Raw genomic sequence first — 17899 nt, 5'->3', positions numbered from 1 at the left:
TCGCCATAGCAACTGTACAACACGGGGGCTGGTTTAAAAAAAAAAAGAACGGTTAAAAAAAATATTTATATTTGTATTTAAAAGTACTTATTATTATTATTATTATTATTATTATTATTATTATTATTATTTTGTTGTTGTTTTAAACCGTACTTTTATGTTATATGCAAACGTAAAATACGTGTGCATTATATTATTTACTGATTTCTTTCCAGAAAATATGGATATAAAAATATGTCTGACAAAGTTTTGCATTTGTAAAAAACTGCATTTGTAATGCAGCCATCTTCATCTTCCATTCTAGAGAATAAAACGCACATGTCACTCTTGTCTTTTTCTTCACTACAGATGACTAATAAACACCAGTCCATGAGGCGGGACCTATCAGGATACGGGTGGGGAAACTGCGCAGGTGGGGGTCAAAGGTCATTTCCTACGGAGCGGCGCCAAGGCCAAAATGGATGAATTAATCGATTTGGGCAGTAACTCATATTCTCACTAGGTGTCGCCAATGTCGCCTTTTTTTTTTTTTTTTTAGAAATCACGACGCCTGTACATTAAATACATAGAGGTGACAGTTTATATAATGTACTTATCACATAGATGCACTTTGTAAGGTATACAATTACTGACTGTAGCCCAAAAAAAGAAAAGGTTATAAGATTGATATAGTTCATCATTGAGGTTTATTTAAAGGTTACAACAGAAAAAAAGACACCAAACTCAAGGTTCAAGGTTCTTTATTTGTGTGCACCTTTCCTTGTCACTGGGGTGGTGCTCTCAAGAGTACATCTTTTCTACCTTTAGTGTGTATCTTTTAAATGTAATTTTATCTTTACCAATTATTATTATTATTATTATTATTATTATTATTATTATTATTATTATTATTATTATTATTATATCTAAATACAGCTAACCCTTTTTGCCTCCCAGAATGTTCTGGGCATGTTTGTTTTCAGTTTATGAGATGTTCTGAGAACATATATATATTTTTTTAGTTCCTATTTGGTTTTCCAGGACAGTTTTCTTTATCGAAATATAACCTTACCCTAACTTAACCTTCCGCTAACCTGCATTGGTTCAGAGAATATTCTCCTTACATTCTGCTAAACTTTAAATTATTTCAACCTATCAGCAACCATGTACTATCCCAGGATGGTTTCAATGGAACGTTCCCTTAAATACATTTCTTAAATTCTCTAGAACTTCCTGCTGTGAGACCATGAAAGAATGAAGGTTAGTTTGGCTAACATTTGGCTAGTGTTCCTTATCAGTTGTCATATAACCATAAGAGAACATTGTGTTTTAAAATCTCCAGAAGAGTGCTGACTGTTACCCAAAAGAGAACATTCTTAGAATGTCATGAAATGACATTATAATTCGAAATAAATAACTAAAGGGGAACCAAATGCTAAATTTAACCAGATGCAACAGTAGTGCAGTTATTTAGGTACACTGAATTTTACCATGTAAAAGATACACACTAAAGGTACAAAAGAGGTACCCTTACATTTACATTTACAGCATTTAGCAGACGCGCTTACCCAGAGCAACTTACAGAAGTGCTTTGTGTTCTCTATCAACAATATATCCTCATATCAACAATATATCCTCATGTATCCTCATATCAACAATATATCCTCATGCTAGTGTACTAGGTCAAGGACTAAGAGTACCATCAGTCTAAAAAACCCTGTTGGGGAGGTTAGTACAGTATGAAGGTACTCAACCCAGTGACAAGGAAAGGTACAGTTTAGTACTTTTAGTTCTCTGAGAGTGTAAAGTATTTAAATTATTTCATATTTAATCTATTCTCCTACTTTGCAATGAAAATGGTCACATGCAAAGTATTATATAACATAGTGATACTTTTGTTGCATCATTTAATAATTTAAAGTATTTAAATTATTTCATATTTAATCTATTCTCCTACTTTGCAATGAAAATGGTCACATGCAAAGTATTATATAACATAGTGATACTTTTGTTGCATCATTTGTTTCATCATTTTGTCATATAAGATGAATAAAACACTTCAGGAGGTGCTATTATAGGAAAATAATCATCTTTGGGTTGGTAACAATTACTCCGCTTTGTATCGGGCTGCATCACGCCACGCCATCGTTGTTTATTTTCCTATAACTGCCCACCCCATATAATTCTATATTTGACAGCCAGTCAGCAGTGAAGATAAGCCGGGCACAGGGGAGATGCTATGCCCTTTTCTTCAACCAATCACAACTATTAATTAGCATTTTGGACCAGCTGCAAATGTACAGTGCTGACTGACAGATTCCTGTGTAAAAGAAGTTGCCTAAGAACTTTTTTTCATAAGATCAGGCATCTAGTTACACAGACCTTGGAAAAAGACACAATGGAGACAGTTATCACTTCCTCCATCTTCTTGTACATGTCAGCTCTTGTTCTCAAGTGATTTGCACAGAGGGTGATGAGTGAACTTTCCTGAGAAAACAATGTTGTTAAGTGGGTTTAGGCTCGTTTTTCGTATTATGTTAATTAATTTGGGAGGCACATATTTTGCAAAGAGCAGTTCAGAGATAACAGTTTTGCTCATGTGGCAGAATTTTTAAGAATTTAAACTCATAACCTTCCAGTTACAGAACCAGGCTTGCCAGGTCCATGGGTTACTTTTGAATAGCTAACACTAATAAAAAAAAAATATACATCAATTAGATACATCATATGAATTACAGCAATATCACATAAATCTGCAAAAACAGCAAATGCATGGTCTATTACATATGTATGGACTATGGGTATAAGAACTATAGCTATGGTTATGATTAAAATGTAGTGGGTCAACAGTTTAACAGTCTCAGTACTGAAAACATACTGTAACTATACTAAACCAGGGTCTCCAGCCCATCTTCATCTCTGCACAAAACTGTATATACCTGAAACTAGCCCAAACATGTTGGTGGCGTATGACAGGACAGTCATAATAGAGATTCATTCAATGGTTAAATGCATTCATGCACTGCTTAAAAAACCTACAAGTAATTGTTTTTGTCACTTGACTTGAAATGCATGAATACCCTCATTTTCCCTTTAAAACTTTAACTCACTTTAAAACAAGATCTTGGCAGCCACAGACTATTTTAAAATTAACCCCCCAAAAAAATCACCACTTACTGACTTGCTTTTTAAACCCGCAACCTTATTCCAAAACTAGCCCAATTCTGACTGAAACTGCAAATGCATATGAGAGAAAAACAGAAGACTACATCTACTAAATGCGCTTGTTGTGCATCAGTAAATTGGTTTTACTCATTCTCACAGGTGTTCTTTATTTATAACAATATATGTAATAATACGAGACCAATTTAGGACCTTGACAAAAGAACCGTTTCGAAAAAACTATTTAAGTACAGCGTCATTTTGAAAAGTGAATGTAGTCAAAGGGTAGGTTAAATAAAACGAAAGGATGAGATCAAAGCCGGCAAAACAGGGTAAATACAGGCATGTGTTTACACTGAGGACAGGGTGGAGGCATCCCAGGGGAGTGTGTATATGTGTGTGCTGGAGCATCCTACCATAAACTTAAATGAACTACTAACACTTACTAGTGTGTAAGTTTACATGTGGGTATAGTATAAATGCCAGAGAAAGCAAAGTAATCAGAATAAGAGAAACAATTCAGCTTTATTGAAAAACTATCAAATATCAGATGTACAGCTTATTCATATCAGATTCCTTTAATGCACATATGAGCAAATCTGTCAAGACTGAAATAGTTCTCGATGTGGACAACTTTGGTCTTATAAGGCACCAAGACATCATACTACTCTTTGTGAACGCAAACGCATGAATAATTAATTACACTTTAAAAAGTTTTTTAAAGAAATTGTACAGAACTACCACAAAAGTCCAAAAGGCACACGATTAAAGATCAATATTGTTATTTAAAAAAAAAAACACACAATTTGTGAGTATTAAAATTTCATTTGGCACAATTATGGAAAGTTTCATGATTGTGCTCAATGTTTTAAATGTCACAGAGGTGGTCCATGGCATCAATAGAGACATCAATGTTACAATCATGTTATGCAGTAATTCATTAATAAATAGACATTGCTGATTTAGAAACAGAATAAAAGTTCATGCTGCATCTTTGCACCGTAACAAACATCCAGGAATCCTCCAACTCAATCCCTGTGAAAGTTAAAAAAAAAAAAAGAAAGCCAGACATCATTTTCCAATCAGTTTTATTTTGAGCATTCAGACTAGTGCACTGGGAGAGGCAGTGAAACATATTACTCTAGCACTCCTCCCAAACTAAATATAACCCCAAAACCACATGCTTTTTCACAAAACGCAACCTTACAGTTCCTCTGGTCAAGAGCAGAAGTCTGACCACTTCCTGAGTCTAAAACCAACCTCGGTTTTTGCAAACACACATTTGCCTTTTACTTTCTCCACTCCTATCTATCCCTTAAGCTCAGTACAAGAAGGAGAACATAAAGCACACAGCTTGACTCAGTTCCTTGATGAGCCATTGCTCATAGCTGCCACTCCTGCAGTTTTTTTTTAATCCAACACAACCCTCTATATCTCCTTCACCATGACTCCATGACTCCATTTTCCTGTTGATGCAGTGCACGGAAATCATGCAGCAACACTGCAGAGAGCTGACCGGATACGCGTCCAACACTCGGGGATAAAAATATCCCGCACGTGCATGTGTGTGTGGTGTCTGAGACATTCACAGTTCAAGAAAGATAATCATACAGTGGTGAATGAAGTTAGAGATGTACTGAGATGGGGATATGTCAGACAGTGAGAGATGGAGTCAACTCCAGAACTATTGGCACCCTTTATGAAAATGAGCAAATTGAATATGTAATGGAAACAATGCATGTAATGAGTGCTACATTAAGCTTAAACCTCAATGGGGAACCTGTGTGGTTTTAGCCCAACATAACACTTTACAAACATACGATTTCTTTAGTAGTTCTATTATTGTTGAAAAACGCTGGTTTCAAAACCCTACGATTAATACATGACGAAGCCAGGCAAGGTTCCAATATTGGTCACTTGCAGAAGACCTTGGATCACTCCTCCATACAACGAAAAGTCTTAACCACATGGCAGAGGCAACCAAGCTTTGGGCTAAAAACACTGATACTGGACCACCAACTGCCCCAAAGAATCAACAATCCTTCATCATATTTTTACATTGATTTGGGGGCTTTTCCTTGTATGCAGTACACATTTTTCACCAACCATGCTGATTGTGTATAAGGCCAAAAACGCTTGATTTGGGTCTCACCTGAGCACAACACATGATTCCAGTTGTAGTTACAATTTCTCTTGGTAAACTTCAGGTGCTACATTTTGTGGGCTGCTCTCAGAAAGCACTTCTTTTGTCTAATCCTTCCAAACAGCCTGGTATGAAGGTGCTGTATATTCTTTTTTTTTTATTATAGCCCAGATGGTATTTTTAACGGCTTCTCTATTTTTATATCCAACATTTCAACAATACTTTAAGTATTCTTTAGAGGTACCAATAATTTTGTCATACATTTTTGAGGGAAAAAGGTATTATTAAATGCAAAATTCTAATAAAAATTTATAAAGTTCAATTTTGCTAGAGAAAATGTATTGGGAGTATACACTGCTGTATTTATATTATGGGTGTGTTGATATAACGTCCACTTGTAAAATGCAGTAAATGACTTTTTACTACTTTTTAGAGAACAAACACATAGAGTGTACATAGATAGATAGATAGACAGATAGAGATACACACACTAATCAGCCATAACATTAAACATTGGTCCCCTTGGTGCCACCAACAGCTCTGACCCGTCGAGGCACGGACTCCATAAGACCTCTGAAGGTGTGCCGTGGTATTTGGCACCAAGACGTCAGCAGCAGATCCTTTAAGTCCTGTAAGTTGCGAGTTGGGACCTTCATGGATCGAACTTGTTTGTCCAGCACATCCCACAGATCCTCGATCAGATTGAGATCTGGGAAATTTGAAGGCCAAGTCAACACCCTGAACCCTTTGTCATGTTCCTCAAACCATTCCTGAACAATTTTTGCAGTGTGGCAGGGCGCATTATCCAGTTGCCATGAAGGGATGTAACATAGACATGAATGCCAGGACCCAAGGTTTCTCAGCAGAACTTTGCCCAGAGCATCACACTGCCTCTGCCGGTGTGTGCATCCTGGTGCCATCTCTTCCCCCGGTAAGCGATGCACATGTACCCGGCCGTCCAAATGATGTAAAAGAAGGTGTTATTCATAAGACCAGGTCAACTTCTTCCATTGCTCCATGGTCCAGTTCGATGCCCACATGCCCATTGTAGATGCTTTCGGCAGTGGACAGGGGTCACCATGGGCACTCTGACCTGTCTGCAGCTACACAGCCCCATATGCAGCAAGCTGCAATGCACTGTGTGTTCTCACACCTTTCTATCAGGGCCAGCATTAACTTTTTCATCAAATTTTTGCTACAGTAGCTCTTCTATGGGATCGGACAAGACAGACTACTCTTCACTCCCTACGCACATCACTGAGCCTTAGGCGCCCATGACCCTGTCACCGGTTCTCCGGTTGTCCTTCCTTGGACCACCTTTGGTAGGTACTAACCACTGCATACCAGGAATACCCCACAAGACCTGCAGTTTTGGAGATACTCTGACCCAGTTGTCTAGCCATCACAACTTGGCCCTTGTCAAAGTTGCTCAGATCCTTATACTTGCCCATTTTTCCTGCTTCCAACACATCTTCGTGAACTGACTGTTCACTTGCTGCCTAATATATCCCACCCCTTGACAGGTGCCATTGTAACGAGATAATCAATGTTATTCATTTCACCTGTCAGTGGTTTTAAAGTTATGGCTGATTGGTGTGTGTGTGTGTGTGTGTGTGTGTATATAATATATAATATATAGGAATAAAACACATTTTATATAAAGCAGTGTGTTACTTTTGATGTGTTTTAGGAGAACATGCACACCTTGTGCTTAAAAGATGGAACATGAACGTGGTTCTCGGAAAGGGTTGCTGCCTGTTGGCACCCCGACCAGGAGGGCGTCTTTAGGGGCATTCTGAAGGCAGTACTGCTGTAGCTCAGCTGCGGCCTGAGACACCTATGTAAAGTGCACACACACACACACACACAGACTTGTCTGTTTATCTTATTCAAACCATGTTAGAACTGCATTCCAGAAACCCAACAAGATGTAATTCAACACCAGTGTGCTTAATCCGTTGTTATGTAATATGAAAAAACAAGGTCCATTTCTCTCTAATTTCTCTACACAATGCCGTGTCTGTGTGTACAGTACTAAATTCTGTTTATGACAAATAATCTGCTGTATGTAAATAGGTACTATCTCACATTCAGATATTCCAGGTCAGAACAGAGACATTACTTTACGTAGGCAAATTAGCACACAGGCAGGAGTTAAAACAGGATTCAGGATGTGGGAACAATGCCAGTTCAGTTTATGTGGTGTTTATTATGGAGTTCCTGACACTGATGTCATTGAAACACGATTAAAATAAAAAGATTGACACCTGTTTCCTTCCCAATGGCTTCATTTATCTAACTAGATTGAGTGGCCAGAATATACAGGATGTCTTCACTATTTGGCTATTTTCACTATTTGGCATTATATAACAGCGATTCTGGTTTATATTAATGTGCAGGTTTGTATTAATGCGCTCGTTCTAATACGTTATGATATCCCAAGTTGAGAAAATCATAATATATTAGTAACAACTTATTCACATGGACTTATATGGCAAACTCTCTACATAATCCTATTTAACATGTGCTGATAAGTGAAGTGTCAGTGCACTATAACAGTCGGAGGTAAAGTTGTAACTTTAGGTTTTCCGCCATGGGAAAGTCTTCAGGTCAGAGGAGTTTACACTGTATGGTTTCTCAGTAACATGACAAGCTGCAATTTTTATTTTGTTAACTTTAATAGAGAAAAAAAAGAGAGAGGCTGGTGAGGAAAGACTCTTTATAGCTGCTCCAATGTAACAAATATGAACTAGTTTCATGGATGTTCCACAACATTAAATATAACTCTAAAAAGTTAAAGGCATGACATGTTCATTAATAAATTAAAAATTGTAATCGCCGGCAAATTGCTGTAGTATAAGAGGAATTAAACACATCGGGATGTTTTATCCCAGTGTTTTATTCATTTCATATACACAGCATATCAATGATAAACAACTCCAGAAAAGGTGAATGCAAATGTATGCATTGTGCTTGGTAGAATTCCTTTTCACATTCACACACTGATTAGTTTTGGGACCCTTCAAGAAATGCACAATGAACAAAATGAATTAGTGAGGTTTTTTTGTTTTTTTTTTGCTGCATTAAATGGTTTTACAATGATTACCCACAATTAGCGTAATCCCAGTGAAGCCTGCCTTTGGGCAAATGGCAGCAATGAACCTCTTCCTGTAATGTCTGTTTTACACACTGGCTATCTTGGACCAGTTCAAGCCTACAAGTTTGCAACCATAGATTTGGTTTAAAAAAAAAAAAAAAAGCAACAGCAGAGTGAAAAGACATTTAGAGAAATGTTTTAAAAGTAGATTTTAACATGATTATGTTTTCTAAATTTCCACGTGTTTGAAAAAAAAATACTGCTATTTAAAAAAAGCTCTCTATCATGCGAACAAATTTTGTTCATTTCCTTTTGTTATTTTATATATATATATATATATATATATATATATATATATATATATATATATATATATATATATATATATATATAGCTATGCAAGCCTATATAATGTCAGTTTTTTTGGAGTCATATTTCTGTTTTTCGTACATCCTAGACATTAATAATGCTGAGTTAATATTTTACTATTTTACTAATACTCTTGTTTTTCAGCATAAATCCTTCTCAATATGTTTTTGTATTTATGAAAAATATGACCACACATCTGTATGTATTTGTTTTGAGTAAACCTTGAAATTTAAAGTAGCTCAGAAATTCACATTTTAAATGTTTTATTATTTTTTTTAATCAAACATATCTCTATATCTCTATATCTCTTGTTTTTCAGTGTATATCCTTCTCTGTATGGAATAAACATGGCACTGTAAATTATATAGCACTACTATATAATTACAGTAGCTTTTAGTAAAACTTTCTCCTGTGTACTGAGTGATAACACACACTCTCTTGCATGTTAATAAGCACTGATTTGCATTCTCTATGCACTCTATTTCCTCTGTAAGCATAATAAACTTTCTCATTCTCACCTTTATTCTCTCTACACTGGCTTGCAGTTTCAGCTGCTCCACATTCCTCCTCAGGTCCGTCAGGCTCACGTTAGATGAAGACATGCTCCACTGTGAAACGTCTCTGGCTCAGACTCAACGTGTAACGTCTCCGAAACGTGTAAAAACAGACGGCTGAGTGTCGGATTTAACGCGGTGCTGCCAGTAGCAGGCGGTAAAAATCACGTGTAGAGTCTAATGAGAACGCACAGACGCCAGCGCTGTAGCCCCGCCCAATGACGTCACGCGCCTAAGCCAATCAGGTTCGGGGGCGTGGTCTAACCCATAGAAAGCATATACACATATATATATGACACATCAATTTAAATTTGATGTTGTATTATTGGATAACTTATGATTTTATATATATGTTAACATTCTGTCTACAGTTGACCCATATTATATCTAACAATATTGTAAATAAAGTTTAAGTACTACAGAATAAGAAGATTTAAAAAAAAAGGCTTGTGCTGTTAAAGGAAAATAATCAACGATGGGGTGGGATCATGAAGCAGAGTCATTGTTACCAGCGCAAAGTTTATTATTTTCCTATAACAACATGTCCTGAGAGTTTTTATTCCTCTTACACACCAGCAATTCGCTAACTAATACAATAAATTTTATTAATTAAAGAATGAAGCCTCCTACATTTTTATCAGTTTATAGTTACATTTAATGTTGTGGAATGTGGCTGAAACAAGTATGTTATAGCAACATTCATCCATCCACCAGGCTCTTTTTTCTTGCTCTTGAAATTAACCATACAAAAAAAACACAACTTGCTATGTCACAGAGAAGTCCTCTGTCCTGAAAACTGTCCCTGAAGAAGTTATTATGATTATTGTTATTATTATTATTATTATTATTATTATTATTGTTATTATTATTATTTTTGTTGTTGTTGTGCAATAAACTAGTTTAATATAGACTATTTAGTGAACTATACCAGATATATTGTGAATTATACCTCGTATTTCTTGCGATATCTTGTTATTATTGCACCTAAGGTGAGTTTGTAAGTTTAAGAGAACATAAACGTCCAAACCCAAAATAAACAGCATATCTGGTTCACCTCCTGCTATTGGGCTGCTTGGATTGAAACACACAAACAGCAGATTCAGACCCAACTGGGCCATCAATCATGTTCAGTCACTTTAATATCCTTTTAAAAATATAATATTTCATTTGTTTGGATGCATAAAGAGGCAAAACAGGTACCAACACATAGAAAGGCAGCCTCCCAATACGAGGAAAGGCCAAAGCCGACAGCAGCGATGTGGATGAGCACACTGCTCAGATTGCTCATAACACACAGAGCTGCTACACACTCCGACACTGACCTCAGATCAGCTCAGAAAGAGCTGTGGAGACCAGGCAGTGCAGTTACAGCAGCTTCCGTACAGATACAGCCCTCAATTTTATTCATATCTGTGACATTCAGTCAAAGGTCTTGATAAAAATGCACACAAAATTTTGTTGTAAACACGTGTGCATACACACACACGCACACACATGCACACACACACAGGATTGTATAATCAGATGCATGTGCGTATGGCATGTGCAGTTAATCGTCAATGAAAGTGATGCGACCAGGTCCTTCGCTCTTCATCCAGCGTCTGTAGCGCTTCCACCGTGGGTCCGTGGCCATCTTCATCTTCATCTCATCCTCCTGCTCTTCTCTGTAGACCTGCAAATGCAACCGAGAGGTTATTTAGTCATTACCAGACTACTGGAAAGAGCAGCTTTATTTGGGTACACAGGGTTCTGACCTTCTCTTTGTCATCTATTTTAAATATTAAGAGCCAAAGTACAATTTATAATGGATAAATGAAGGAGCTGTTCATTTAAAATTACGGAAATTTCAAACCTTAATTTTAGAAACCAATTTTTTTTTTTTTTTTTTTTTTTAGGAATTTCATTCTATAGTATGGACCCTGAATAAATTACACACACAAAAGGAACAAAGAAAAAAAGAGCAAGTTAACCTGTACACAAGTACACAAGCATCTAAATCTATATAAATCTCTTTGCCCAGACAGTAGAACCTTCAGAAACCTGTTACTGATAAATAACAAACAGTCATGGGAAAAAGAAAGTACACCCTCCATCAATTCAATGTTTTTATTTATCAGGGCCTAAATAACAATGGTGTAGTCCTCACTAACTTCTACAAACAAACAAATAAACTAAAAAAAACAAAAAAAACAAAAACAATGGGATTTCAATATGTAATCTTTAAAAGAAAAAAAAAAAAAAAGTAAACCAACATTCAAAAACCTGGTGGGGAAAATAGTACACCCTTCCTACTTCCACATTCATTATTCATTAAGAGAGTAATTAGCAGCCAGGTGTTACTAATGAAATGCACAAGATTAGTTAATCATAAAGAAGTATGACTAGCTCTACAAAAGCAAAACATTTGGCAGTTGGGTGTTCTGGAGCACTCAGATGTGTGTCTACATCATGCCAAGAACAAAAGACACCGGCCATGACCTCAGAGAAGCAATTGTTGGGAAGGGTCATCAATCTATGAAGGGTTATAAGGCCATCTCCAAACAATTTGAAATTCACCACTGTACAGTGATAAGGACTTTACAAATGGATAGCCTTCAAGACAGCTGGCAATCTTCCCAGGAGTCAGCGTCCCAGCAAATTCAGTCCAAGGTCAGGCCGATTAATGCTCAGAGATATAAAGAAAAACCCAAAAGCTATATCATGGGACCTACAGGCCTCTGTGAGCACATTAAATATTTATGTTCATTACAGCACAATCAGGAAAAAGCCTGAACAAGTATGGCTTTCATGGAAGGGTGGCTAGGAAAAAGCCTCTTCACTCCAAAAAGAATATGGCAGCATGATATAGGTTTGCAAAATTGCATCTGTTTATAGAAGTTGGTGAGGACCACACAATTGTTATTCAAGCATAGAACTGTAGGAGGGTGTACTTTCTTTTTCCTATGGCTGCAATTCAACTTCCAATGCATTTCTGTTTTCTGGAAAAAAAAAATTGTGAATGCTGTGGCTAAATTGTACATCTTGGCACCTCTGCTAGATACATTTGCACTGAGAGAGCCCAAGCATTTCCGCACAAACACACCTCATAGTTCTCTTTTATCCACAGTTGACGTTCCAGGAACGTTTGTCTCAGGTGGTCGTCCAGGCTGTCGAACTGCGCCTGTGACATTTTCATGTACTTGCGGATGATGTAGAGCTTCTCCTCTTCGCCGTACTCTTCTCCACGAATGTTGAAGCGATAAACCCACGAGCAATACCATGCCACGTAGAGGCACATGTGGTAGGGGAACAGGATGATCTTAAACAGCAGGATGTCAGAGATGTTGGGTTTCTGGTAGCCTCCCTTGATGTCGATCTTGTTCTTGATGATGTCTCGGATGATCTCCTCTTCTTCTTCACGGATCTCCTCTTTGGAACGCCGGTTCTTGCCTTTCTCTTTAGTGCGGTTTAGCAGGCCTTGCTGCTTGGCCAGCTCGGTCGCCTGGATGCGATACTTGGGGACGGTGGTAAGGTAGTTGATTGCTTCAGTGTAGCTGCTCCACCAGCTGTAATACTGCAGAGAAAATAAAGTGCAATTAAAGTGAATATACGCATGACTGAGTGCAAAATTTTGTACACCCTCAAGGCAAAATGAAGACAAAGGAATTTAATTTACATCATCAGAACATTAAATTCTCGACTCTGATTGGCTGATTAATTTTCTATAACAGCAACTCTGTCGGTAGTTCCGGCTGTAATTCAAACGATACGTTCATGTTAATGTGCTCGTTCTAATACGTTATCATTTCTGTAGTAACAGGTCATTCACAGGGACTTGTATGCCGGACGCTTCAAATAATCCAAGAATAAACAGATTATAAATGCGTTATTTACCAAGGAAAAACATATAATCATTGATATGGTGAAGTCTTCTGTAAGGAGACGTTTATAACGTCTTCAATGTCAGTCCTTTGTACCAGTCAGTAACTTCAACTGTCAGAAACCAGAGGAGTCTGATCTCTTCGTAACATGACAATTTATTTTTTGTATATTAACCTCAAGAGAAAGAAAAAAGAAAGGCTAGTGAGTGAACAACTGTTTATAGCTGCTATAACATAAGTGATTACAAGAACAAACTTTTTAAAAAATCATGACATTCATGTCGCTCATTATTAATAAATTAAAAATTGTAACATCACTGGCAAATTGCTGTGCTATAAAAGGAACCAAACTTCAGGGTGTTATTGGAAAATACGGTGTCTATCTGCCTGCATGTGTCTTTTTTCCTATGTGAATTATTTACATCGCTAAGGCTCTAGATTATTTTTAATACCAAATACCAAGACCAAAATAATTGTTCTTTTTCTCAGTCCTGTTTTTTTTCCATTCAGTTTTCTTTGCATGTAACTTCATGTCATTTTCCTAGTTTTCGTTCTCAGTGAGTTTCGTTCTTATATGGCAGGCGGACTGAAAGATGAGATTTACAGATGCTGCTTGAAAACAATGAAAGTGTTGATCACGTACCTGAAAAACTGAGATTGCGCACACAGTCACAAGGATGACTATCCTAACGTCCACTTTGGGTGCCAGCCGTCTCCTGTAGTAAGTGTAATAGTGGCTGTAGTATTGCTCCGGGTGATCCAGCATGTAGTCATAGTCCCTGCGTGATTCGTCATCCTGCAAGACATTAAAAAGTCACCCCCAGTGTTTGAAATGAGTGGAGTGAGCTGGTGATTCAGATCATTTTGAAAACCACATGATTTGCTCATCAATCTGGGAGCTAAGCCATATTCAGTCAGTCTATTGTGGATGTGTCGAGACTAAACCTTATTCTTTGTGTAAGTCTTCAAACACCAGTGTGTCTTTTAGACACTACATACTGTGGTGTGGTTTTTTTTTTTTCTTTTAGTCCTGTGGGTCACTGAGACAAATAACCGCATGGTAATTTGTCATCATTTACATTTAGTGGAAAACACAACAAAAATGTAGGTACACAGCAGATAGGCATATTGTGTAGAGTATTATGGGGCTATTTTTAGTGTTAGATTTGCCACTTTGCCAGTTTATACATCTTTTTTTAATCTTTTTTAGTCATTCACAATTTTCTGGCTTGGGTTGGAAGATATAAAAATATCCTGCTAAATTATGTCATAATATGCTTTTCTGAGATATTCTAACACCTATTGATTAATTTTCAATGTGTTTTTTAAAAATAATGACTAATAACTAAACTGACTGCAAGCAATTGAAGTGATCTTAATTCTCATTAAAACTGTAAAAAAATGTTTTCACTTTTTCAGTATTAAAGATTTCTTTTTATTAAAAAAAATAATTTATTATAAATTTGATTGATAACAAAAAGGAATTATTTTTAACAGCTTTTTTAACGCAACTGTGTTGCTGGCAGTTTGTGAGCAAACCTATATACTGTGATACGCAACATATTTCGGAGAAACACCTTTGAAAATTTGTGATATTTCTGTCATATCACTCGCCCTAAACGGAAGTGCCTTTTTTGACTGAGACATTTTCAGTGGCTGACATTTTGCTGCATCCTTATATATAAACCCAAGAGATGTTATCTGTAAACTTATAAACTACAAACTCTAATGTTAGAGCCAAGTCAAACATATACTGATGGACTTTCAGTTAATTTTGGAGTGTTCAAAACACCTAGGCGATTCCAGATTTTTGTAAAAAGACTGCTCTTTTGTCTTATTTTTAAAGTGATAATTTGTACACAATGTGAAATTTGGTAGCTCTGGCCTTCACTTGCATACTGCAACCTGATTGGATGTTATATTTTATGACACAAAAACGCTGTCCTGTCATGCGGTCAGTTCTAACTCAGGTTTAACTGAGAACATGGGGGAAAAAATTCTCCTGAAAGGATTCATGAACATTAGTTTAAATTAATAACGCCTCCTCTGGTCACAGACAGGAAGTGACTCAGGCAGCGGCTGCACTGATTTGGCTTATTGGTTGGAAACAAAGGTCCAGTCACTGCCTACTTTTTCTAGAAATCATGTTGTTTTTGGAATGTTGTTGGATGACAAAAAGGCAGAATTTTTCATTAATGTAATGTTGGTTTTGGATTCTTTATTCATAAATGTAAGTGTATGAAGGCAAAACCTTATTTCTCTGTATTTAAAAGAAATTTTGCTTGTTATTTTCCATTATAAAAATGTATGAAGGGTAAACAGGCCTGCAAATCTGCCAGCATGAAAGGTTTGTTGGAAGGTGAATGAAAAGACCCCTCTTTGAACCTTTTTTAAATGAATATATATATATATATATATATATATATATATATATATATATATATATAAGTATGTGTGTGTATGTATATATGTGTGTATATACATGTATATACACACATATATACATACACACACATACTATGGTATATATATATATATATATATATATATATATATATATATAACTTTTCTGCTGAATGCCATTATAAATGTATATTTTTTATTATGTTCAATAAAAAGTTTTGGGGGAAACCCCGCTGATTTGTCCTCACGCGCACACGCAGACACTCACGCAAGCTCATAACGCGCTGTGACTCACTTTTAAAGTCTCATAAGCCGTGGCGATGAGCAGGAACTTCTGCTGCGCGCTGTCGGCGCTCTCTCCGGCCAGTGCGGGGTCTCCAGCCTGGAAGCGGTCCGGGTGGTATTTCCGGGCCAGCTGGCGGTACGCGCGGCCGATCTCGGCTTTGGACGAGTCTCTGCTCACCCCGAGCACGTCGTAGCAGATCTGCGTGCCGCAGTAAAGTCCTTCAATCAGAGCTAAAGCCGAGGGGATGCAAAGCGCCGAAATGAAGAGAATAACAGTCCACAAGCCGAGCCGCAGCGCAGACCCTATGGGAGCCGCCATGTCAGCATTCCCAACGTGTCGCGCGCTAAAAAGACGTAGCGCGTCCCCTCGAAGGGGCTGATGGGAATTGTAGGCATGGCAACACGAGCTCACTGTTTGCACTAGGCTTTTCTGTAAACATTTTTGGATTTCTTATATATAATATTTGATATATTTAAATATTTTGTATGATGTCAATAATTTACGTCCATCTTTAGTTCAGTACAAATAGTGCAAATACAATGAAAAACTATAAGTCCCCAAGGCTACGCTACATTCAGACCAAAACAAAGTTTTGCTAACATTAGCATTTGGTTAGCAAAGCCATTTCATAACTCCTGAGAGGGTTAGCTTTTGTTTAATAAAGTCAGTTCTGTTCCCACAAAGTCCTGGGAACTTTATGACACGCTCTGTTTTGCTGACAGCTAACAAGGAACACTAGACAAAGTTTGGTCTGAAGTGTTATTGTTATAACTACAAACTAACGTTCAGGGAACGTTCCTGTAACATTCTCTTACAGGAAGTGAACAGTGCTCTCTGTAGGTTGCTGTTAGGTTTGAGTTTTTCATTGACATTCCCTGTACAGACAAAACATTTAGATAAACATTTACATAGAAATTACAATAGATAGGGAGTGTGGATCAATAAATATTATTATTATTATTATTATTATTATTATTATTATTATTATGCAATCATATGTATTATGACAGCCAGCTGTGTTTGTATGAGTATAGTAAAAAGTATCTATAGGGACGGTTTGAAGAATGTTCTCCAAGGCTCATGCACTGTTCCCGAGAGGTTCAGGTAATGTAAAGGTTACCAAAACATCAGAAGAATGTTCTCTGAACTACTGCAGGTTGTTTTATTGCAGGTTGTTTAAAAGTTAGGAGAACTTTCTCTGAACCATAACACAACAAATTGTGAATGTTATAGCTCCACAAAGAAAACTTTCTTAGAAAAGTAAAGAGGAAATAAACCAGATTCTGTTCTCAAAATGATTCAGGATCCAGAAATAAACTTTCCCAGTGCCTTCTGCAAACCAATAACTCTTAGTATTAACCTCTGATCACAAGTGTGCAGCTGAGACACAGACATTCACACCTGGCTCTTTTACGCGTCTCGAATGCATCTCCATTGACTGCTGATCAAATTTTCCACTTAGGCTCATGACCCAGTTAACTGAAGTGGTCTTTTAATGTTGTTAAGGACTCACTGGGACACATTAAGTGCCCACACTGCTGATGTTATATGGCTTTATATGTACTACTCAAAAGTGATTTTTGTGATCAGGTCACAGATATGCTTTTTATCACTTGGGGTCAAGCTACCTGAGATGAATGTTAATACACATGTGAGAGTTTTAGTTATGTATTATCCTATCACAGCAGAAACTGACTGATGAAAACTGATTTTCATGCTACTGTAATTGAAATACTGAAACTGAAGGCTTTCACACTTTTTTGACTGAAAAATGTTATTGAACAGAAAGTTAATGTTAACTCTCATCAAGAAATTCAGATTCTATGAATATGCAAATTGGACACACCTCCAGCCCTATACATTGGATCATGATAGGCTCTTAAATATTATGATGCAATAAAATTGTCCTTTCAGGAGTTCAATCCCAAATCCCAAGTATATTTTGACTGCACTTTTAGGCTTCATTTTTTGAATAACATTTCGCCTCCACATTTTCTAAATGTTCTGTGATCTTACATTAAAAAAAAAAAAAGCTTCAACACAACA

The 17899-nt window shown here is 36.9% G+C and overlaps 2 protein-coding genes across 2 annotated transcripts; both read right to left on the bottom strand.

The window, feature by feature from the left end:
• Positions 1 to 3647: 3647 nt before the first annotated feature.
• gng10 (guanine nucleotide binding protein (G protein), gamma 10) lies at positions 3648 to 9475 on the bottom strand. The gene is made up of 3 exons (XM_026922468.3): positions 9269 to 9475; positions 6989 to 7121; positions 3648 to 4176 (listed from the first exon to the last, which is right to left on the bottom strand). Exons 1-2 carry the CDS (start codon positions 9350 to 9352, stop codon positions 6996 to 6998), a joined length of 210 nt encoding a protein of 69 aa, XP_026778269.2. The 5' UTR covers positions 9353 to 9475; the 3' UTR covers positions 3648 to 4176; positions 6989 to 6995.
• A 927-nt stretch (positions 9476 to 10402) lies between these two features.
• Positions 10403 to 16214, bottom strand: dnajc25 (DnaJ (Hsp40) homolog, subfamily C, member 25). The gene is made up of 4 exons (XM_026922467.3): positions 15863 to 16214; positions 13808 to 13960; positions 12387 to 12857; positions 10403 to 10976 (listed from the first exon to the last, which is right to left on the bottom strand). The coding sequence occupies exons 1-4, from the start codon at positions 16169 to 16171 to the stop codon at positions 10854 to 10856; spliced, it is 1056 nt and encodes a 351-aa protein (XP_026778268.3). The 5' UTR covers positions 16172 to 16214; the 3' UTR covers positions 10403 to 10853.
• Between the last annotated feature and the right edge of the window lie 1685 nt (positions 16215 to 17899).

The sequence above is a fragment of the Pangasianodon hypophthalmus genome, chromosome 27 (genome assembly GCF_027358585.1).
Source record: "Pangasianodon hypophthalmus isolate fPanHyp1 chromosome 27, fPanHyp1.pri, whole genome shotgun sequence".
NCBI lineage: Eukaryota > Metazoa > Chordata > Actinopteri > Siluriformes > Pangasiidae > Pangasianodon > Pangasianodon hypophthalmus.
Note: the sequence above shows the minus strand (reverse complement) of the source record. Positions and strands in the feature narration are given on the sequence as shown.